The following is a 23,376-nucleotide window of genomic DNA, read 5'->3' on the forward strand; positions in this document are numbered from 1 at the left end:
AAATATACACATTTGAACATTGTATCACATACTTATTGATTATACCATTCTTTATGGAATAATTGAAAAATAAAACTTGTATTTTTTATATATATATTTATTAGTAAAAATGTATTTATTTAAGTTTATAGACTGAACTATTTGTAGCGTAGATATGGAAGGCCTTCGTGCATGGCATGAAAAACTATAAAACAGTCATTCTTTGCTAAATGTCAAAGAAATGCCTGCTCATAAAACGGTTAACCTAGGAAGTATACTACATGTACAATTCAAATGCACTGTGATGTCTCTACAGGTATGATGTAAAAACCTCACAACAAGATGCTTTCTCTTGTATAAAAGAAAAACAATCTTACAAAATTAAAATTAAACAACATATTGTCCATTGTACTGATATTACTGAGATTATAATTATTATGATTATTTCACGACTCCACAGATTAAACCCTACTTTGCATCATCATCTTTGAATTAGTCTGCCTTAGTTGAGTCATGGTTAAGTGCAGAAGTTCACTCAAGTACGACCGACTCCTCTGTTGACAGAAATGGGAATGTGAGAAATTATACTGTGGCGCCCTCTCGTGCACGTGCGATGACACGCGCAGCGAGAGATGTGGCGGTGCGCGATGTAACTGTGAATCTGGATGGTTTTAACACAACTGTGTGAATATTAAAACAGTGTATGAAAAGGTAATTTACTGTGTAATCCCAAACGAATTCATATAACTAATTTTACTTTCACCGGATGTGAGGTCACCGTGGCTTCCTTCCCGTGTGAACGTGAGCGTCGGTGGCCGCTGCTGCTGCCTGTCAACATCACAGCCCCAGAAGAAGACGTCTTGTGTTCGGGATTTTGTAGTAAACTGTTTGTCTCTGACAGAGCACTAGCTGTCCTCCGCCATGTCCATGTACCAGGTAAAGCCCGTCTGTGGGAGCCACGTAACGACAGATTTACCAACCTGCATGTACAACTTACCAAATGTCCACGCGCAGCAAGGAAACAGCAGCACGTCTGAGCACGCGCTTCAGGTAACTCTTAACTGATTTAATTTCGACACGGTTGATTATTTTTTTTCTGTCGGTTGTATTTTGCCCTCGTTGTTGCCCAGAACTCGTTTTGATAACTGTGCATCTCGCGCGGTGTGTTAGCACTAGCTTACGTTAGCCAAGCTCGCTAGCTAGCCAAGTTAGCTTGTCAGGAAAATGAGCTCAGTTGTGGCTGATGCAACAACTAACGTTACTGCACGTCTCCACTGTTCCGACGTTTAAAGATGAATATGTTGTATTAATGTTTTTATAATGGAGTATATTAGTCCATTTTTATATTGGTCCATATGTTTACACTGTCGTTGTTACTAATCCTTAGTGCACATCACGATGGCATGTCTTCTCATGGTCCTTAACAGGTTACTGTAACATTACTTAAATACAGTTTTCTACCGTTAGTCTATTTGAGTATTTCATGCCATTTTATTATACTCGCGCTGCACTTCAATTTAAAGCTATGTTTTTATTACTTGTTACTCTACTGCATTAATATGACAGCTATGACTAGTTACTTTACACATTAAAATATACATGCATTGTAATAGACATCAAATATGATTTATTTTTATAGATTAAACTACATAACCGATGGTAACGTTATATAAAACTACCACAGTAAAATGCTACTTACACATGACATCAGCAATATTAATACTGCATATAAAAGTGCATGAGTACATTTACTTTTGATACTTAACGTACATTTAGCTAATATTACATAGTTATCGACAAGTAATATTTTTAATGCAGGACGTTTACTTGTAATGGAGTATTTTTGCAGTGTGGTTATGATACTTTTACTTGTGTGTCTGAGTACTTCCTCTAACCCTGCAGTGTGTTGTTCACTGTTGACTTTAATCTGGAGTAGACATTGTGGCACAAATTACCAGTAGCCTTTATAACCCAATAACCATTGACCTGAGATATGTTAAATATGTTCTCAATACTGAATCTGTTATCTGTGCAAAGTCCGTTAAACGTTGGGACACCAGCTAACACCCAGGTTGTAAAACTGCTGCAGGATTGTGCTCAAATTCTAAAAAACAGTGAATGCTTTCACCCATTTGCGGTTTCAGCCTAAACGAGCGACTCTTTCTGTGTCCCCAGAATGGCGAAGTGGACCCTGCAGTCAAAGCTCTGGAGGCCCGACAGGATGAGATCATGAGGAAACTGTACGAGCTGAAGGCAGCGGTGGAGGGCCTGGCCAAGACGGTGTCCACCCCGGATGCCGATCTGGACCTGACAGTCAGCAGCAGCCTCTCATCCCAAAGCCCCGCCTCCACAACCTTCAAAGGCGTCACAGACCTGGACACACTGTTGGGCAAGGTGAGAGTCTCTATTATACTAAAGTGATATTCTGCATGAAAAATGTACTGGCAGAACCTGTTTCTTGCAACTGACATACTTTGACTTTATCTTCTCTGGGGCAGCAGTCTATAGATGTTGTCACGCCCATCATACCTGTCATTAGAAGTGATTAATACCTTGCTAACCTGCAGAACCTGTTTGTTTTGGAATTTGTCTTGAAGCACATTTCATGGTGTGATTGCAGTTTGTGCATGCTGGATTGTCCTAGTTAGAGTAGACACATATTGTATTACGTCAGTTATTTCCGGATGATTCGACTATTTACCTTGTTATCTTGTTTATGTCACAAGGATCTCGGTGCTCTCCGAGATATCGTCATAAACGCCAACCCGGCGCAGCCCCCTCTGACCCTGCTGGTGCTCCACAGTGTGCTGTGTCAGCGCTATCGAGTGCTCTCCACCGTCCACGTCCACTCCTCAGCCGCCAGCGTGCCGCCACAGCTCCTGTCCTGCCTCGGCCCACGCCACGCAGACAGCTATGCCCGCCAGATGTTCCAGCTGGGCTTCACCCTCATATGGAAAGATGGTAATTCACAAATCTTGTAGTGAATGAAAACAGACAGTATGTCCATACTATACCTGAACCAGGTTGATACGCTGGTGCTATGTGGCCCTGGTAAACAACTAGCAAGGAGCTCCACGACAATGCTGGATAATTTAGATGAAATGTTTTGTTACGGTGTGTAGACGGTTAGATTATAAAACAAATAGTCATTGTGTTTTAGAAATGCTATTTCTAAGTGTTGCGTTCATGTTATCAATAACATATTGACATGGATAGGGTAAATGCTTGTGCCCTTGTTTACCTGGAAACATGTTTATCCTTTTGCACACATCACAGTCCCCAAACTGCAGATGAAGTTCAGCGTCCAGAACATGTGTCCCGTCGAGGGCGAGGCCAACGTGGCGCGCTTCCTCTTCAAGCTGCTGTCTCCCTACCCCAGTGACCCGGCCGTGGCCACGCTGGTGGACAGCTGGGTGGACACGGCTTTCTTCCAGCTGGCGGAGGGCAGCGCCAAGGAGCGGGCCGCAGTCCTGCGGTCCCTCAACTCCGCTCTGGGCCGCGGCCCCTGGCTGGCCGGGCCGGAGTTCTCCCTGGCCGACATCGCCTGCTATTGCTGCGTGCTGCAAAGCGGCCCCGCCTCCTCTACTCCCGCTAACGTCCAGCGCTGGATCAAGTCCTGTGAGAACCTGGGCCACTTCAGCCCTGCCAGGCTATTTCTGAAGTGACCGGGGGCCGTCACGGGACCAGAAACCAGAAAGGGTGTCTTACCCGAGCAAAGTGAGAGAAGGGCATTCGATTATTAAAATATCCCAGCCGTGTCTGGAACCCCTCTAATGATTCCCTCCTTACTGTAATATATCACAGAACTGACAAAGACTCTGTAGAAGCATTATGGTTGAGTATGAAGGGAACATATTTGTCTCTGCCATGTTGCTTTTGTATAACAAAGGGATTCTTAGGGAGGAAGCATGGGAGGACAGTAAAGACGAGGGCTTGGTGACGGATTAAATCAAAGGTACTGACAGAAGTAACACACTCTGTACACTTTCCACCCACTTTGTGCCTAACATGACCCTGTTCTAAATGTGTGCTGACGGGTATTACTAGGTGTTCTCATGGGTAATACTTTGCACCGTTGTTTTATTTTAAACCATTAAAACTTCCACTTTGGATCAAACTTTGAGCTGCGACCTGGGGTTTGTTTTATTTGAATGTTCGATCAATTTAATAGCAAATTTCCTTTAAAAAAAACAACAACTAACGTGTCTTTTACTGAAGTGCACCTCTGTGTCCTACAGGTGGCAGGATTGTCAGATATAGTTTGAAGATAATGTAGTCATTCAGAAACTTCCCTCACCTGCTGATCCAGAGTCAGGGCTGTACCTTGTCCCACCGTACAAGAAGTGGAAGGTAGGGAAAAATCACATTTTAGAAATATCTTTACCTGGCTTCCATGTCTCTGGACAGTGTAAAATATCTGGTGGCAATCTGTGTCCTCCCTACCGAGTGCTCCAGTGTTGTCATTGGACGACTGCAACAAACGAACACATTAACACAGTGAGGAGGATACTAAAGCAAATACAAAGTAAGGGAATTATGGGTTATGAAGCTGCCGTTTCCCTTATCAGCTGGTGTGTTGTTGAATAGAATCCCAACACTCTGTCTCTCAAGCAGAGCAGACTTTAGAGCAGTGAGGGCAGTTCCACAGCAGGAGAGTTTTAAACCTAAATCTCTCTCTGGCAGGCAAAGTCAAAGAAAGACTAGAATACATACATAAAGATGCACACATGCAATGGTGTCGAAAAGAAGAAAAAGCAAATCCCAGGGCGTTTCACGCTCTCTGGGTTTGACATCTTTCAGAAGTTGTCATGTCAGCTCGGGCCCTCGCAGAGTCTGTGTTTGAGCGTGTTTGTGTGCTCTCACAGCCTCCTGCTGGTCTCCAGGCAGCTGTCTGACAAGACCAACGCTTTTAACTGACATGTGGACGCGTGGCGCTGAATACACGTTTTTGACGTGTGACACAAACGGACTTCTTTTAAAAAACGGTGATCCGTATCAGTTGATGCACTTCTCTAATCCAATTACTTTAGTTAAACTGCAAAGAAGCAAGATGCAGACAGAAAAAAATAAGTCTCTTTCCTTGTCTCTTTATATATGATATAAAACATACAGACAGGAGATGCATTCTCATTGAGCACCTGTAGAAAAAACTAATTGAACTGAAAGACAAAAATCACTTCAGTTTAACCCTGTGGCTACTTCAAATCACAACAATAGCACAGATAGAAAGATGCTTTTGTTAGTATAAGCGGTCCTCGAATGTCATTGTCCATGATTGTCAATTAAGGTATTTTCATTAAGCCATTCAGGAGTCGGGAGATATATGCTGTGCCTATCAAACAAGATACGGGAAGAATATTAACACACACGGGCTAAATTGTCTGAAATAAAATATTGCTCAGGTTTTTTTTTTAAGCACAATATGGTTTTGATTCTGCATCAATTAAAAGGCCGAGAGGAGACGCACACCGTCTAATGTGTTCACTCTGTGAGCAACGCGCACACGTGACTGTTGTATCTCAAAAGCTGAATGCGTTCAAAGTAGTCGTCGGTCAGGAAGTTCCTCTGCGAGGTGACCAGGTTGCCTTTCTGACTGAAGAGGCGCTGGATGGGGGCCGTGGACGGCAGCGTGGTGTTGTATTTGAGGAAGAGCTGCTTCATCCTGGGGAAGTCCTGAAGGCACTCGAGGCTCTTCCCCGTTCCTTCGACGTACTTGCGGATCTCCTCCATCACGCCCCGTTGCTGGATCTGAATGGCGGGCTTCACAGACCCGTAGCTGAAGAAGTCGTCTTCCGACTCGATGGTCGACACGCTCCGGGTGGTGTTGGCCTCGATCATGATGCCGGGATCTATCTGGGAGGCCTCTGTGGCCAGCAGGGAGCACATCTCCTCCCGGTCGGAGGCGGCCATCCACCACAGGCGAAACTGCGGCGTCGTCGCCGTCGCAATTTTCGCCTCCGTGCTGGCGAACAGCTCCAGGAACCGCGCGTCGATGGCCACCACGATGGCACCGATGACGTCGCCGAAATAGTTCGCCGAATCCTTCTGCTCGCTCAGCTTGTTCTTCAGACTGAGCACGGTCGGGATGACCAGGCCCAGGTAGCACTTCTGCTCCGCTTGGAAAAGTTCAAGTGCAAAAGCGAGCGGGTGGAACACGGTCACGTATTCTTTGAGGAAGGCCATCTCCTCCGGCTGCAGGCGCGGGACCTCCAGGCGGGCACCCAGCTCCGTCAGCTCCTGCTCGGTGAGTGAGACGATCTTCTGCACGGCGCAGTACTCCACGTTCCAGCGTATGACGGCGGGCACGACCAGGGCCATCTTTCCGATCGCCTCCGCTGCGTCCATGCCCACCTGGAGGTGGTGGCATTTGCTCCATAGGGAGTACACCTTGGCCATTGTGCTGTAATGCAGCTGGCACATGGGCCCCTGTGACACGGCCTGCCAGAAGTCCTCCGTGACGATGAGCTCCAAGGTGTGCGACGCGCAGCGCTGCACGGTGGGCAGGAACAGAAGCATGTCCTGCTCCGGCTCGCCCTCCAGCACGGCGCTCACGTTCTCGTAGAAGCCGATGTCGTCGTCGCTCTCCGGGCTGTCCAAGGCGAACTCCTTGAACACGCTGACGAAGGGGCTGCCGTTGTCCGTGACCGTGGTCTGAACTTTGCTCTCGATGTTGTACGCCACGTGGATGTCGTGTATCCGCCCGGCGATGGTGTCGTGCGTGATTCGGCCCTGCAGCCGGGCGAACCCCAGGGCGGCGGACTTCCTCTCCAGAGAATGCCTGTCGATCCATTGGCAGGTCATCCCAAAGAAGCTTCTGTTGTTGGCCGTCCAGATGTCGGCTGTGGTGCACACGTACAGGATGCTGCTGAGTTTGGCCATCAGCTCCTCCCGCATCCTGGAGAAACCCTGGTCCACCTTTGTAAACAAGGTCACCCTGTCCATGGACTTCAGCCCCCCAGTTAAGCCCGAAACCAGCTTCCTGAAGCCAGGCTGCTCGAGCACATAAAACGACTGGCAGTCCTCCACGATGAAGTTGAAAATCAGCTCGTCGATCTTCGCTTGGGTCATGCACTTGGAGATGATTTCCGCTTTCAGCCTTTTGAGTTGGCAGTGCCGGCTCTCCTCGCCGTTGAGCTCTTCTTTCTTCCTCCCCCTCTTGACATCGGGCCTGGCTTCACAGCCCAAGTGGGTTCTCTGCAGGACGAAACGCCCACAAGGGCTCATGTCAGTTTGTTGGACGCGTGCCATTTGTATGTTCTCAGTTTCTATTAGTTTATAAACTTAACATGCAAAGGGAAAAGAAAAAAACTCAAAATGCCACTTGTGAAATTATTTTTGTTTTTGTTTGTCCAGCGAAGGAGAAAAATAAAGCGCCTCCAGCGCCACGAGTCGGTAATCAACACGCAGCTCCAATGTAACGTTATTTATCACGAAGTATTCATTCATTTAAAACGTGAACCTGACGGTTACAGGATGTCATTTCAGGGGGATCAACGAGTGTTACTCACGTCTAAATGCTTCTTCAGGTTTGACGTGGAGGTTTTCGACGTGGAGAGCAGGTTAACCCTCGGCAGACACAGATTACACTGGACGATGATATTTTTCCCTTGATCTGCCTTGTACGTGAAATGGTGGCGATAACGCCAAGTATGCATGGCCGATTTGATTTCGCCGCTGCCTTCTTGGTGATCAACATGCATTTCGGACATTATCTCCGCCGTTGTCGACATCTGGAAATATAATAAAAGTATCGTAATCCAATTTAGTAATCGTGATTACACGTAAAGTAACGATGGCGGTAGAGAAATCCTCATGAAAAGGGGCAGGCCTTTGTTCAGATGTGGCCCAGTGAGCGAACGAGAAGCGGACACTGTCGTCACTCCTCGTTTTCGCACATGCGCGTTGAGAGTCCGCGACAGCCAATTGAGAGAATGGCCACGGTGGAGCGAGGCGCATGCGTCGTACTCACACGGGCGAGCTCGCCATTACGTCACGGTCCTCTCCTTGTGGCTTTTACTCACATTCGCTGGAAGTACTTTTACCAGCGTTTCCTTTTTCTCTGGCGCTGCTGAGTTTGGCGCCACCTGCAGGGCAGCGGAAGTCACAACGTTTTAATTGAGACATTGAATTAAAAAACATGCAGTCAGGTTTTATTCAACAGAGAAAATACAATAAAATTTAAATGACCATTTGAGCAGCAATCACAACAAAAAAACAGCTATAGAAGGAAAAATATATTTAGTCAGAAACAAAGAAATAGGAATTAAATTACTTATCATGATCTATCACAGTTGTATATTTCATTTTGAAATGCATAAAAAGTAAAAAAAAAATAAAAAAAAATGTTGGGTTGCACATTGTCCGGATTATTCTTTCACTAAATGAAAACATTGCAGCTGACAGTTCTCTAACTGTTATATTATAAATATATTTATAGCATTTAAAGTCTCCCTCTGTTCAATGCTGTGCTCCTCTGATTGCTTCTTCACCGTGATGCTTTAGACTCACTGTGCATAATAATGTATGTGCAGAGTTTTACACTGTAATGCTGTTTTCACATTCATCCGTTGAAGGGCAAAGGTTTAGCATGTGGACAGATGAGCGCGATCCTGTGACGTCACAGCTGGTCCGTGAGCCAATCGTGGTCCAGTATGTGTAGCATACATGTGTACTTGAACACACTGAGAATGGACTTTACAGAGAGGTAGGTCTTGTGTCTATTTAGTAAAACATTTTGAAACAAATCATAGTTGCATATAGCCTACTGTAGATTCTGTGTTTTTCAATGCGGGAGGAGCAGATAGAATAATCTTTAACATGGTAATTGTTGCAGAAAATAACACACAAACTTTTATTCCAAATAGAGTATTTTCATATGTTTTAAAATATGTCTGGAAGGGATCTTTAAAGATCAGAACTTACTTGTGGTGCTCATTCATTCATGTGGGAACTTGGCTCTAAAAGGGCACTAACTTACCCAAAGGAATTAAAAGAAGAGAGACAGATACTCTGAGAAATAGTAGCCTAGAAGTACAAACAGCTTCACACACAACCAGACCTTGTCTTAACCTCATACCACTCTTTGTTCCCTGCTCGCACTACTTCACCTGTATTGCAGGGCCTCTCAGGTGTCCTCCAGTGGTTTGACTTGTCAAAGCTGTTTTTTCTATAAATGTGACAAAGGAATAGAGCCAATTCTTATTCTAGGATGAACTGCAGGGTGAAATTAACCAGCCTGCTGGTCAGATTTCCACAGAATCCAGACTGGCAACACCAACAAGATCCAGTTGGCATGAATGGTGTTTCTTTTTGCCTGTTTAGTAAACCAATTTGTCCGCAATATGTTCAAAGTCAGAAGCCGGGGAGAGAAGAGTTTGAGTGAGACATGGAGATTTTGCAAGTTATTCACATTCATTATATTCTCTTCACTATGTTTTCCCCTTAAAATGTTATGCCACATTATTCACTTTACTTTATTAATTTTATTTTGCTTTAGTGGGACACACATTGCCATTCACACCTTACTTATCTTTCTATCATTTACTTTCAGCATCCTCTTGGTATGATCTTGGGAAATCAGATGAACCTGAGTGATGTACAGTGTGCTGTGTGATAACACGAGCTCACCAAACATCTAATTGCTTTTTTTAATGATCTGTTCCGAGGGAGGGTTGGCTGTTTGGCGTTAGTGCACCACAGAGAAGGACCGTTGTGTCCAAACCTCTCCGTATTTCTCTCCCCAACCCCCATCCTCATCCACGCGGCAGTTTTGGTAATATCTTCAGAATTCAGTAGAGAGTTTCCAAATGTCTCAGTTGAGAGACAGATTGTTTGGCTAATTCATATTTCCCCAAAGCTTCCACATGTTTTCAATGCATTAGCGATTCAATTTTAAATTGTAATGTCACCGGGATTTTCGTTTCTTTCTTTAATCAACAGCACCTCCATTGGTTAGATTTGGAGAGGGTGGGGTCTCACTTTAGAGCCACTGACGTATAGTTCTCTCGGATTTTAATAGAGGCGCTGTCTGTGTAGGAACAGAGAAAATAGTTTTGAGACAAAGATAAAGGGGGAAAACAGAAGACTGAGGAGGTTTGGAGTGCTCTTAATTGGTACACGATGTTGCGCTTGTGCTGTCCTGCGTGGAGCCTCTGGAGTGGGCACAACTGGTGTTCTCTCACAGTCACAGCTGCAACCAGTTGGTTTTGAGCATCAGATGAGCGTTTCAGAAAATATTCTTCTTTTTCTGCGCTCCACTTTTCTTTCAGCCCGAGGAGCGGAGAGAGTGGGCGCGCCCAAAACCTAAAAGTATGACCAAAGCTTCCGCGCCCTGACGCGCTCCGGTGAGCGCAAGTTGGACCGGTGAGAGTGTGGACGAGCATGAAGCACCATGGGTTGGTGTGACCGCGGGGTTCAAACGCTGCTGGCCACCGTGGGGGCTTTTGCTGCCTTCAGCCTGATGACCATCGCCATTGGCACGGACTACTGGCTCTATTCTCGGGCGTACATCTGCAACACCACCAATGCCACCACAGACGAGACCCAGTCACAGCCTAAAACCAAGAAGGGCGATCTCACCCACTCTGGGCTGTGGAGAATCTGCTGTATTGAAGGTAAGCCTGCTCCAAATCGACTCTCACGCCGTGGCTCTGCATGGCAATTTAACATAGACTGCAAGGTTCCCTGTTCTTTTCATACAAATAGCTTGACTGTTCTCTTTATTTCTCAGTGCGCACAAAAGGACGCACTCCCTTTACGCACGCCAAATGTCTCAATCGGGCAAGAAAATAATCATCCATTTGGAACAACTTTCAGAGGTTATAGGTCAGATCGAGAAAGCGTCGATGCGCACACTTGTGGATTTGAACACTAATGAAGTAGCCGATAAACAAAGATAAACGCTCAACTCCAGCTCTCTGCCAACTGTTACATCGCATTGTTCGAGCATTGGCCCACACAATACGACTCTGTTAGAGTCTGCGATGCGTTGCCAACCCGGCGCGTCTGAGCCCATTCACATTAATGACGGTCGCTGCCAGGAAATGTGCGCGCTGTTGGTCTACTTTCATTCATGTCTTTGTATCCGATACTGTTGCTTGGCAACATCCCTGAAATTGCTATGGAAACATGCCCGGTGATTTAAAAATAGATGACTCAGAGTTCACGTCACGTCCAAGCAAATAGAAAAGAAAAAATTGTGAGAGAACTTGATCGTAAACATCCCCGATTTCATATTTTCTTCCCTTTGGAATGTGCTTTTGAACCATTTTACGCATTTGGTGTTTAAAGGTGCGCTGACAGTGACGTCTTACTTACTCCAGAGGCAGACAGACACTCGTCCATTGACCAATTCCTGCCGGCCACCCCTTGACTTCTCGCCTCAGCTATCAAGGAGTTAGTCGATGCGACTGGATGGATGTCTTCATAGCATGACGCGCAGATTTTTCCAATAAATTCGAGCGAAAAAAATACGACACATATCTTCAAAATTGGTTTAGAGATGTTTTGAAAATACAGCAAAACCGACGAAATGTAACAAACCTTCAAATACCCTGTTGATATGATGTATTACAGCCTACAATACAGCCCCAAACCTATTTTGTTTTATAGATTGTGTATGCCAAAGTGCCTGTCATGTGAAACTCTTATCTAAAAACATGATTTTATCTTTAGTTATCCACAGAATACAGAATAGGCATTTGGCCATATCTCCAGGCAGACACTTTAGAGATACAGATACATGTATATTCAGGAGGAGGTGTCCGCCCTAAACACGGAGCTGCTAAAACGTGACACACCGCCTTGTTGTCATCTGGAGCAATATTGTCTTCAACACCTTCTCACAACAGAAGGAAACTGAAACGTTTTTTTCTTTTCTTTTATGCATCTTCTGTTGACTGTATTGTCTTTTGTGTGGATTTAGTCAGAGTTCTTTGTTATTATTGCCTAGACTTTTAATAATTTAAAAAAGGTATCTAAATCTGTTTTGTTTCTTAATACTCCAAAAGCTGCTGAATATATTTCACTTTGTCCCACATGAAGAAAAACAACATTTTACCTGACACTAGATACTTTATTCCCCTTTGTAAGAATCTGTTTAAATATCAGGTCAGGTGCCTTTCAATATTTGCCGTTGATTCTGTGGATTAGCTCGTCTTCATTCCCTTTTTTTAAAGGCTTAATGTCATCAGAGCCCACAGGGAGCAGCCATCAATGATTAAACTGTTTCTGCTTGTCCTGTGGTGAAGATGGACGCTTTAGACTCATGTGAAGCACATCCTGGTGTGTTATGACACTTGCAATTTACTGAGAGTCATGCTTAGATGGGCGCCTGTCTTTGATGTGGACAGAGTGTAATAAATATATAAATATATATATATATATATATATATATGCATCCATGAGTAAGACCCCAATAAATGAAAATACATTTCTAATGCCAGCCAACGACTATGTGAGGCATCAGGGCTTTGAAGTAAATAATGCCAGTGGATTAATGACACTAGAGACTGAGCAGATGTTAATGAGGTTCAGACTTCTTTTTGAATTCAGAATTTGCACAATCAAAGGTCAGCCTATCACATCAGTCTCTCCACTGCTGGACGGTGGCTCTGTTGTCATGGAGACTCGTAAGTATAGTGGAGAAAACAAGGAAGCAACCCCCCCTCCTTCCGCACACACACACACACACCCCCCTCCGGTCATAATGACAAACATTGACAGGTTATTGACGGGGACGGCTCTGTGTGTATCACAGCTACTGGGAAAAACATCACCACGTTTGTCTGAACAGATCGCGGCGACATGTCTTTCTCTCAGCAACAGCACGTTGCTGTATCGCACGCGCACACACACACACACACACACACACACAGCAGCAGCAGCAGCAGAACCCCCTAATGAACGTGTTGTAGTGGGTAGTCGTCCTGCTCAACAGGCGTCACCTCCTCTCCCGAGGGCCCGCATGACATTTAAGGAGCAGGCGGGAATATATTGCATGAGGCTACTTTGCCGTGAGGTCAGCGCTACCCTCACTTATGCAATTCTAAACAGCTGTTTTTCTGCTGTGTTTGTTTGCCCACGTAAATGCTGTGAGGCCGGCACTGAGTGCGCCTGATTTGCATGAGAATCTGTAATGCATCAGAGGCTGTTCCTTAAGCGTGACTCGAGTAAATAAAACCAATTATGAGGATGAGGAAATAATCCAATTAGCAGGTATACATGTTTACAGTTAACATCCCAGCTTGTGGTGTGTTGGTGTGAGTGGCGAGGCATGGGGGACAGTAGAAGTGTGCGTTTGAGAGGAGGGTTTTGTTTAGGCGTTGTGGAGAGGGGGGTGGGGGTCACTTTGTTGTTCCCACTATGCTCCACAAGTCTGTAATTACAGCTGAGAAGCCAAGGGGGGCACTAATTAGCCAGCAGGCCCCAACTTCCACCTCGTCACTCCGTCCCCCTCTCTTCTGCTCGGTGTGCACTCTCTCTTCTCATCTCGGTTTAGGCTGACCTCCTCCTTTCTCTTCATTCTTTCATCTGCTTCATTCTAATGAAACCTCTCAATACCCTCAAACCTTCTTGTCCCCTTTTTTATTTTTGATGCCTTTAATTTCTCTTGTCCTCTTCAATTAAGTTTGTTTGTGTTGAATGCAGCTATGTTGATAGATTTCAGCAAATGAAAAAGTTTCACATTTTGGGAAACACACTAATTTGCTTTCTTGCCCAGAGAAAAGCTCGACGCCAATATAAAGCTCCTACCAGATGCCACTTAGCTTAGCTTAGCATAAAGACAGGAAGCAGAAGGAAGCAGCTCTCCATCTGCCCAGAGGTATCACAAATCTTTCATTTAACTGAGCTGCTAATTGTCTAGAAGTAGCAAGGCTCTTGTTGATTCAATATAACAACTTCCACAGAATCTGCCCTCGTGTGTTTCCCGCCTTTGTAAAGGTCTGCCCCGCCCTGATTTTTTTCACCTGCCCCTCGTTATCACTCTCCCTTCATGGTGTAGTCAGTCTATCTGCTCTCCTTTGTCTGTGCCCGTTAATCTTCTGTGTTTAAGTGAGATTTCTAGCCATACGTTCCTTGTGTTTTTGCTTTGTTTGCCTCTGTTCTAAGCGCTGTTTTCCAGTGTAGACTTTCCCTTCTCAAGTCGTCCTCTTTCTGCGTGTACCGGTTTGCCTCACGGTGCCGGGATTGAAATACTGGAGAGGTGATGATCTGATAGCTGGCAGGCGTGCAGGTGGACACAGATCCAGGTAGATGGCAGGACAGTAACCACACGAGACCAACGGAGGACATGGCAGGAGAAGGAAACGCAAGCCAGCAAAACTCCGCGGCTGTGACACGAGCAGAGCTGCGTTTGAAGAAATTGCTGCCTGCTGACAGTTTAATTAACTGTCTGGTCCAACTTGGGCTGAAATTCTGGAGGGTTTTGTTTCATTACACATTGCTTTATTACTCCATCCTGGCATTCCCTGGTCCCAAAGTAATAAATGCATGTGTCACTAAGACTTTGTGACTCGAGCGTGCATTTGACATCGAGCCCTAGTAGCAGTGCTCTCATCTGTTTACAGCTTTAAAAAATACCACCTGCTGTAAACCTCAGAGCGCTTTCCCTCGTCAGTTTTTACACTCTGAGCATATGAACAAAGCACAAGTTGTGTAGCTTTACTGAAAGTGTATCATCCACTATAAGCTGCGCAGTGGAAGACAATATTCAAGTCACTTTTGATGGGCTTATCCATCAATCTCTTTGCAGGGCGACTGAAGTGTGAGAACTGGAAAGTGGGGGCATGTGTGCCACATGGAGCTCGTTGTCCTGATACACTGCACCGGAGACGCCAGAGTCAAGTGTTGGACTCCATCAGACAATGCTACCGGTGTATTCCGCTGAGGCAGCTCCCTTATTGGCTGAGCAGCGTTAATTCAAAAATAATGAAGACGTACATCATCCTGGTGCCAGCGGCACCACAGCTGCTCCCAGTACAGTGTGTTCGTATGTACGTCTCTTATTTGGTGGGTATCAAAATACAATGATGACGTCAGAAGCATCCTTGGAGATTGTTTATGTAAATGGACTTATTAAAGGCTAACGGGTTGCCATGGAGAAGAGGAGGAAATGCTCCGCATGGGGCTTTTTAACTCCAGTCAGGCCCAGGGAACCCATTATTTCCCATTTAATGTGTTGACTGTGTAAGATTGATTCTCAACACAATCACAAATTTGTGGAAAAGCACTTTTGGTATAAATCAGAGGACCAGCTGTGTGTGTGTGTGTGTGTGGAAAACCTTGGTCTCGACTTGTCCTTTCAGTTTCACAGCCTTTGCATGGCACAAATGTCATCCGACCTTTACTGCACAACATCTTGAAACGCATTTTGTGCCCCTTTATCGCTCTCACTGGTCGCGTTGATTCCCGGCTCTGACTGAGTCCCTCTTTAAAGTGGCCTCCTATCTTTAATTCATCCCCATCATTCCTCTGCTCCCTGCACTTCTGTTGTTCATTTCCTTGTACCTTCTTCCCGCGTTTAATCTCCGCTTCCTCCCTCCTCCTTCCCTCCCAGCTCGTCAGTATTCAGACTTTATTTCATTTCATGAAGCGTCCAGCTTACAGCCAGAACACACACACACACACACACAATTCCAAAAAGGTACATTGAGCTGATAACTGTCGCTCATAAATCACTCGCCTCGAGGCCTCTGCTGATAATCAGATTACCAATCAGTTGAAGTATTGTATTGTATTTCTTCCATTCTCCATCACACACACACACACACACACTCACACACACGCAGGAGACAAGACAGAGGCGTCAGACTGGCTGGAGTCTGGACTCGGAGCAGTCAAAATGAATAGCTTTCTGTGTTCACAGTGAAAGTCAGCAACAAGCTCTGGTGCTGCAGCTGATTTAGTGTTTACACCGCAATTAACAGATCAGCCAAGGTGTCTGTGTTTTTAATATCTTCACAGTTCTTGATCTAACCACCAGAGCTAAGATGTGTTGGTTTTTTCCACAAGGCACAAACTCTCACATCGCTGCTTAAAATACCACAGCTTTTCTTCTTCTTTTTTCCCATCAGCCACTAGACACAGAAACTTGTGCTCCATTTCCACCGACTGATTTGACGCTAATTAATTTGATGTCCCTTATTAAGCAGCAGACCTAGTTAATGGAAGCAAGCGTGCCCTTAAAAGCTGGGGCACAGACGATGAAGGCTGTTGACCCTTTGGCACCTGGGAAATGGAGTTAACAGGTGTCTGTAATGGGACGGTTGACATTTGTACGGTGGGAGGTCAGCTCTAATCGTTAGAGATGAAAGAGGACTTTGTATGTTTGACGTGTGATAAGAAAAATTCTTAATTGCTTCCAGAGAAAGGCAAAGCTTAACCGAGGTTCAGCCTATTGACTGTTCGCTAAACTCCTCGCTCTTTCTCCCTGAAAGTGATTGTCCGATCACAGCATGGATTTCTTCACATGAGGCCATGTGCATGGGGCGTGAGTGAGAGAGACACTTTGCATTTAAAGACTTTGGAGGGTGGTTTCCTCTTTCTTTTATTTATCACTCCCAAAAATCGAAAACACAATGGCAAAAATGTAAGAAATTGTTTAAAAAGTGTTTGTCTGCCTAACGTCTGCTGCATTTTGTCTGTCTGACTATAAAGTCATTACCAAAAAATGGCTCGTTTATTACTATAGTGCATCCACTTTGAAAAGGGTAAGTTAATGCAGCCAAACAGGGTTATCAAAATGAAAACAAATCTTACATTTTTCCTTCTCCCACTTATAATTCTATGACGAATATCTCTACACGGCAATACAAGAGCAATGCTGCTTCTTTATTTACGTTCCTGGTACATGCAGCTTTAACCTCAGTCTGTTAGCACGATATCATAAATGTAGCCGTTAAGTGCAAATTATTTCAATTAGAGTCAGCTGGCGAAAACAGTAAGCATGCAGGGAGACGCCGTTTCAAATGAGCTCATGCAGTTAACATTAGCTTAATCAGCAGGCTAGCTACAGCTGATAAATCTGCCGGAGACAGTTGTCATTTAAGGAGGGAAGCCTGCTTTTTTTCCACTTTTTATTTTGAAATCAAAGACTTGTTGCTTAAAAAGTTACATAGCAAAGGCATAGCAACAGTAGTGAATGGTCACTTGCTATTCCCTACTCTGGGACGCAAACGAATGCAAAGATAAGCACATGAAAACATAGATATACTACTGTTAAGATATGCAAATTAAGCCCACATTTCATTCTGTGGGTGCAGTTTACAGAATAACCGAAGTGGTGAGGTCATTCACAGCCCAAAGAGCTCCCAGCATTACCACCACTGCACTGAACACATCCATTAACCGAACCCCCCCCCCCCCCCCCCCCCTCTCTCTCTCTCTCTCTCTCTCTCTCTCTCTCTCTCTCTCTCTCTCTCTCTCTAGACAAGGTGTTTGTAATCCTGCACAATTACAGCAACATGCTCCTCTCCATTCTCCCGTTCTAGCTCACCTCGGCACTAAGAGCTTCCACCACACGGTCTTTTGTTGTTCAAATTGGCTTCTTGTTCCTCCCGCCACTCATCCATTCACCTGAGCTGGATTTGGACACGCGCCACCAGCCATCAAATCCCTCTGGGCACCGCAATCTTAATCCCACCACCGGTATAACAACAAACACTGATCCCTGAAACACGTAGACCCCTCCTCACGGTGGCTTTCCTCCTTCAATGTGTGTGCATTGAGCTATAAACAACAATCCACCAGTGTACCTTTTAAAAACTGAAAATGGGGAAAACCATGGAGAGGTGAATGAGTCTATCCAAGAGGATGTTTCATTCCTGTGCTACATTTATGGATCCAGTTCGTTCTATTCAGCAAAAGCTGTAAGGAAGAGTCTGTACAGTGATTTTAGAACAAAGTGCTTATCAAAAAACAAAGAGCAAACAATGTCAACTCTGTCTAAGTTGTCATATTAACCGTATGAATAGCACTTGCCTGACTGTGGTATTCATGCTGACAGTTGCCTGAACAGAAGACAAAGTTAAGTTGAAGTAATCTGTTTCCCTTCCCACGTCCTGCTGCTCCCGGTGTCTCTTCTCTCTCAAGAAGCAGCACGGTTGAGACATGAAAGATAACCAGAAGGGACAGAGCTTCTGCAACCCGGGCCCCGAGGCTCAGGAACGACCTGCCCATCTGTGGCTCAGACTCAGGTCCCCACACATCCTTGAACCAAACAAAACCAACTGGAGTTCAAAAGTCAAACCCCTCAGCCTCAAATAAATCCGGTTTAACTTCAGCTTGCCTCAAAAGGAGATCAATTCCTGTATTCTAGATCCTATTTGTTATCTGAACAGTGCTCCTAAACATCACACACTTTACATCAGACTGTTATAGCACCTTGGGGACTGTAATTCATCATTAACATGGAGACTTTCTCTTTTCTGTCTCGCAGGCATCAATCAGGGCAGCTGTTACAGAATCAACCATTTCCCTGATGACAACGACTACGACACAGACAGCTCTGAATACCTGCTGCGTAAGTGCTCCCCGCTCGTCCTCTTTGTCTCGCCTTTATCGTTCCTTTATTTTGAAGGGCATGCAGGAAGTCCGCTGACCTTCAGCGTCTTTTTTTATTTTGGTTCTGAGAACAGTCTTTTATACGTAGATTGATCAAATGCAGAACGAAGGCGTTGAGTAAGACAGGCTTTAAACGGGTTCAGAGCTGCTGTATCAGACCACAACCCGTGATATCTATTTTCTATTGTCTGACTTTTCTTGCAAATGGTTTTAAAGCAGTTATAGTTTTAAGTTGACTGTCATGCTTTAATTAAATGTTCCTTTCTTGCTAATCAATTAGCGCCACAATAGATATGGAGCTGAAACAAAAAAGAAGCTCATTATTATTTTCTTACTAAGAATAAAAAAACTTACGACACCATTTCATATTATTATTATTTTTCTAAATTACTTTGAGTGATGCTGGTGCAGGATCAGCAGCTTATTTTCATTTTCATTTTTACATGAAGCATATTGTGAGCTCTGCTCACCACGAGTTACACTTGTTTCCACTGAACTGTGGTGACAGGGACATGAAATCCTCGCTGCTTGTGAAATTTCAAGGTATTCTTCAGCGACAGCTGATTAAAAATGACAACGACAAAGCTCCTACATAGATTAGATTGTGATTAGTTTGGGATATTCAATTAGTAAAAGACCTTCATTTAAAGCAACGTCTAACATGTGGAGAAGAACAAAGACGAAGTATTGGACAAATATTGATTAATGAATTTTGTTAAAACCATTTAACCCAGATATTAATCATGTCACGTCCGTCCTCCTCCGTTCCTGCAGGTATAGTCCGTGCCTCCAGCGTGTTCCCCATCCTCAGCACCGTCCTGTTGATGCTTGGTGGGCTGTGTGTCGGGGTGGGCCGAGTCTACAGCAAGACCAACAACGTCCTCCTCAGCGCCGGCATTCTCTTCGTAGCTGCAGGTGAGCTGGAGGATTACACTTGTTTGCCGCGCTCGCAGTGAGGAGCAATCATTGAAGAGCTGCAGCTTTCATAATGAAGAAAGGCAGCTTGATGTGGCACCTGTGATCACATAATGTACTCCGTCAAAGGCAATGCAATCATGCAGATGAACTTCATTCCCCACTGATAAAGGTCAGGATCTCCATTCATCACACACGAGTGATGAGGAGACATGTTATTAAGGGTCCCGGTGGTGATGAGAGCTCCATCATTGTTAGTGGTAAAGTCATAGATGATTGGTCATCACATTTTCAGTTTTGTCCACACTATTTTCATCCACGCCAACCCTTCTCCCTGTTTCCATTTATTGTTTCTGTTTCTCAGGTCTGAGCAACATAATTGGCATCATCGTCTACATCTCCAGCAATGCAGGGGACCCCAGTGATAAACACGACGACAGGAAGTACACTTACTCCTACGGCTGGTCATTCTACTTTGGCGCCCTCTCCTTCATCGTGGCCGAAGCGGTTGCTGTCCTCGCGATCAACATCTACATTGAGAAGAACAAGGAGGTTCGCTGGAAGGCGCGGCGCGAGTTCATCCGTTCCCTCTCTTCCTCCTCCCCGTACTCCAGGATACCCAGCTTCCGGTACCGCCGGCGGACATCGCAAGCCAGCTCCCACTCGACGGAGGCGTCGCGGGAGAACTCGCCGGTGGCCGGTCTGAAGGGGGGTCCGTCGTCTAGCGGGGCCCTGGACCAGCTGTCCATGTACGCCCTGGCGAGGGACAGTGTGACGGAGAACGCGTACAGCCCCGAACACGAAGCGGCTGTAGAGTTCCTCCAGGTCCATAACTGTTTCTCCAATGATTTAAAGGACGGGGTGAATCGCAGGACCACGCCAGTGTGAGAGGTTCACCTGGAATCGGAGGAACATGAGATTATGAGAGATCAATGGGCTGATCTGTTGGAGCCCGGGTGCTGGTGATAGCCTGCCATCTTAGAGGCACAGTTTTTTGGAGAGACTGTCCTTTTTTTGGAAGGACCTGAAAGGAAAAGAGAGGACACTCAGCAGGACGGACGATGAGCCAATTAACATAAACTGAGAACCATTCATCTGCTTTGAGAGACCATCGAAGCAGAATGGAGTTTCATTGTCTGTGCTGTAGCTGATTCGAACCCTTGTGTAAAAGTCACTAAACGTTGAGGGTGGGACATGTTGAGATGTGCCAATCAGCAGTAATCTACCTGTAAATTATTCAACAAGGTGCTAAATGAAATGTACTCTTCAACTTGAAAGTGTTCCATTTATATGTTTGTATATAACTTGTGGATCCTTCTCCAGAGTTTGTTTCGTGTCCTCATAACCAGTCTGGTCTTGCCTTATACTCGAATCAAAGGTTTGAAAGAGACAACCGGGTCTCTCTCTCTCTCGCTCTCTCTCTTGTCTAGCTCACCGTCTCTTCCTTATTCTTCTCTTGACATTTGTCAGTCGGAAAAAAAAATGTCTGTTTTGTCGGCGGAGCACCTCCGTTCAATGGCCCCCTTTTTTCTTCACTTCCATATCAATCGTCCGTCCTCCCGTCACAGCCCACCTGATTGATGTGACAGTTGTGCGTGTTCCTGTACCCAGAGACGAGCAGCTGACCAAAGAGGGGGGTGCTCAGAACTGTTAACGCGGCACAGGTCAGGACTTCCTTTTGCTCTGAAAAGAAAGCATCCATAGTGTTCAATGGATAAGGATCAGAGCCAGGCAGGCGAAGAGTGTTTGTCTGTCTGTCACGTTGCCTTTGAGTCCATCTGGCTGTCTTTCTTCCTTCTCATGTTGAACAGAGGACCCAGACAGAGGCAGAGGGAGCTGTCTGCGACTGCGTCCCTGAAGGATTTGGCTCTAATAACCCGATGTGTGTGTGTCTGTGTGTGTGTGTCACTGCTCTTTCCTTTAGTTCTCTCAGGAAATACTGTGTTGTTCTTGCAGGTTGGACACTTTTGAGGTCCTCCCCTTACTTTATGGCAGTGCTGGGAAATGGACCAGTGATAAAGATAAACCTGGTTGGAAATGATTTGAGAAAAGAAAATGCCATTACTGTATTTATTTATATGCTGTGAGTGTTTGCTTGAGCTTGCTCCAAGAACCAGCTTGTGTGTGTGTGTGTGTGTGTGTGTGTGTGTGTGTGTGTGTGTGTGTGTGTGTGTGTGTGTGTGTGTGTTTGTTTGTGTGTGTGTTTTTTCAGTCTTAGGGCTATTCAGTTGGTTCTGGTTTGGCAAGCGAGCTCACTCAACCACAGAGTCGTGTTTGATTGTATTTAGTGTGTTTGATATCCCGTTGGAGAAACCACTTCATGTAACCGGCTTAGCTCATGTAAAAGAAAGCCGCCAGTATGATCCATTCTAAGTGTCGGTCCAACACTTTTATAGTACGATCCAAACGTGTTTGTTTGTAATGTAAAGCTGTAAAATTGTATATAAAAGTACAATAAAAATACAAAAATAACATTGAATGTGCAACAGAGGATTCAAAGCATTTTACTGAACAATGTCTCAATAATAACGCCTTGATGCATTCTGGCATTGGTCATTGAAGATATTCAGGTGAACACACACTGTCTAAGGTTAATCTATTGAATGTTCTGTGAGGTGAAGTGAAGTAAACATGTGTAGGAGACAAAGCTATATTTCCCATGCCATGTGTAGGCACTGCTGTACTTTACCTTGTGTGCTTCTTTTGATTTATGGCTTACTATTGTTGTGAAATAAGTACATTCTCAATATTTCTTTCAAGAAATTAGCGATTAACATTTACTAATAGAATGACTTGTACACCAAAAAAAAAACCAGGAAAAGAAACCTCGGCTCTTGTCCCAGTGTATCAAAAAGTAATTCCCTTTTTCATGCTGTTTCAAGACCAAACATCACGACTGTAAAAGTATTCCTGTTTTATATTGGATTTGAGAATGCCTTTGTTTTATTTTTAATTTCCTGTATTTCCTGCTTTTATTGTAATAATCAAAACAATCTTTTATTTCATCCGAGTTAGATTGTCGCTCTCACTTTCAGTTTTTTTTTAGTTACAACCCAAAACATACTGTACATAGACAAATAAACTACATCAGGGTTATTTTGTTGTGCTGTAGTGGTGATTTATTGTTAACAAGACTACAGCCATGCCAGACGCTGAACTGTAACATGTCGATGCTTAGCGGGTTTAATGTTTATCATGTTAATCCATCTCAGTTTAGCGTAGTAGCATGCGGCTACTTTGGCTACTAAACACACCTTCAAACCACAAATGTCAACCTCATGGTGGCGCTAGGGGGGGAAATCGGGGTTCACCCTGTCACAATGGTTCATCCTCTGGGAACATTGAATGTCTGTAGACCATTTATTTTTAATCCATCTAATAGTTATTAAGATATTTCAGTCAGGGTGTAGAACAGAATACAGATACAGATGGCATTCACCTCAGAGGAGATTGATTTCCATTGAAAACCTTTGATTGCAGCGTTTCATTCAGATTTCTATGGCTGACCTCTGAGTGCCGAATGCCTCTTCAGTTCTGCTGCATAGGACTGAATCACCGTCATCTCAGAATGAGCTATTAGCCTCTTCAGCCTCAGAGTCTCTGCGTTGTTGTGGCAAAGAAATTAATCTGTTAGCATCCTGCTGATGGCAGCCCCTTGTAGATCAAAGTGTTAATAAGCCGCCACTGTCGCTCAAAGAGATGCCACCTGACCAAATGAAGCCATTTATTTATTGCCCATGCTGATCCAATCGGTTCGCAGACTGAACCTGTGTTTTCTCAGTGTGTGTGAATATAGAAAAATACCTGATAGAAGAAAAGAGCAGATGGTAGCGGGCAGAGAAATAGGACTGTTCAGCCGTGGTTGAACCCCCTTTTGCCTGTTCAAAATGTTTTTACCTCTCAAGACAGAATGAAGGCTTC

At 44.7% G+C, this 23,376-nt stretch overlaps 3 protein-coding genes across 5 annotated transcripts; 2 read left to right on the forward strand and 1 right to left on the reverse strand.

The window, feature by feature from the left end:
- Positions 1-640: 640 nt before the first annotated feature.
- zbedx (zinc finger BED-type containing X) lies at positions 641-7,944 on the reverse strand. 2 transcript variants are annotated; one of them, XR_004213653.1, is made up of 3 exons: positions 7,488-7,944; positions 2,681-7,173; positions 641-2,508 (listed from the first exon to the last, which is right to left on the reverse strand). XR_004213653.1 is itself a non-coding variant. In XM_031872255.1 (2 exons), exons 1-2 carry the CDS (start codon positions 7,707-7,709, stop codon positions 5,461-5,463), a joined length of 1,935 nt encoding a protein of 644 aa, XP_031728115.1. In that variant the 5' UTR covers positions 7,710-7,944; the 3' UTR covers positions 641-5,460. The 2 variants fall into 2 exon arrangements, 1 of the variants encoding a protein (XP_031728115.1); XM_031872255.1 differs by having other exon boundaries at positions 641-7,173.
- aimp2 (aminoacyl tRNA synthetase complex interacting multifunctional protein 2) lies at positions 766-4,099 on the forward strand. Of its 2 annotated transcripts, none has more exons than XM_031872256.1 (4): positions 766-1,029; positions 2,155-2,373; positions 2,706-2,940; positions 3,256-4,099. In XM_031872256.1, exons 1-4 carry the CDS (start codon positions 901-903, stop codon positions 3,642-3,644), a joined length of 972 nt encoding a protein of 323 aa, XP_031728116.1. In that variant the 5' UTR covers positions 766-900; the 3' UTR covers positions 3,645-4,099. The 2 variants fall into 2 exon arrangements, with proteins under 2 accessions (XP_031728116.1, XP_031728117.1); XM_031872257.1 differs by having other exon boundaries at positions 766-915.
- A 2,075-nt stretch (positions 7,945-10,019) lies between the features above and the next one.
- LOC116397114 (voltage-dependent calcium channel gamma-4 subunit-like) lies at positions 10,020-22,744 on the forward strand. The gene is made up of 4 exons (XM_031872288.1): positions 10,020-10,592; positions 18,416-18,499; positions 19,315-19,455; positions 19,820-22,744. Exons 1-4 carry the CDS (start codon positions 10,370-10,372, stop codon positions 20,341-20,343), a joined length of 972 nt encoding a protein of 323 aa, XP_031728148.1. The 5' UTR covers positions 10,020-10,369; the 3' UTR covers positions 20,344-22,744.
- The last annotated feature ends 632 nt before the right edge of the window (positions 22,745-23,376 follow it).

Source organism: Anarrhichthys ocellatus, unplaced genomic scaffold, assembly GCF_004355925.1.
Source record: "Anarrhichthys ocellatus isolate YVR2014 unplaced genomic scaffold, GSC_Weel_1.0 scaffold62, whole genome shotgun sequence".
Classification (NCBI taxonomy): domain Eukaryota; kingdom Metazoa; phylum Chordata; class Actinopteri; order Perciformes; family Anarhichadidae; genus Anarrhichthys; species Anarrhichthys ocellatus.

Bases quoted from the DNA above. Each gene is read 5' to 3' on its own strand.
- zbedx (XM_031872255.1), bottom strand. From the start codon at position 7,709: ATGTCGACAACGGCGGAGATAATGTCCGAAATGCATGTTGATCACCAA. The intron at 7,174-7,487 runs GTGAGTAACACT...TTCGTCCTGCAG, and splicing joins ACCTGAAGAAGCATTTAGAC to AGAACCCACTTGGGCTGTGA.
- aimp2 (XM_031872256.1), top strand. From the start codon at position 901: ATGTCCATGTACCAGGTAAAGCCCGTCTGTGGGAGCCACGTAACGACA. The intron at 2,374-2,705 runs GTGAGAGTCTCT...TTATGTCACAAG, and splicing joins TGGACACACTGTTGGGCAAG to GATCTCGGTGCTCTCCGAGA. The intron at 2,941-3,255 runs GTAATTCACAAA...CACACATCACAG, and splicing joins CACCCTCATATGGAAAGATG to TCCCCAAACTGCAGATGAAG.
- LOC116397114 (XM_031872288.1), top strand. From the start codon at position 10,370: ATGGGTTGGTGTGACCGCGGGGTTCAAACGCTGCTGGCCACCGTGGGG. The intron at 10,593-18,415 runs GTAAGCCTGCTC...TCTGTCTCGCAG, and splicing joins GAGAATCTGCTGTATTGAAG to GCATCAATCAGGGCAGCTGT. The intron at 18,500-19,314 runs GTAAGTGCTCCC...CCGTTCCTGCAG, and splicing joins CAGCTCTGAATACCTGCTGC to GTATAGTCCGTGCCTCCAGC.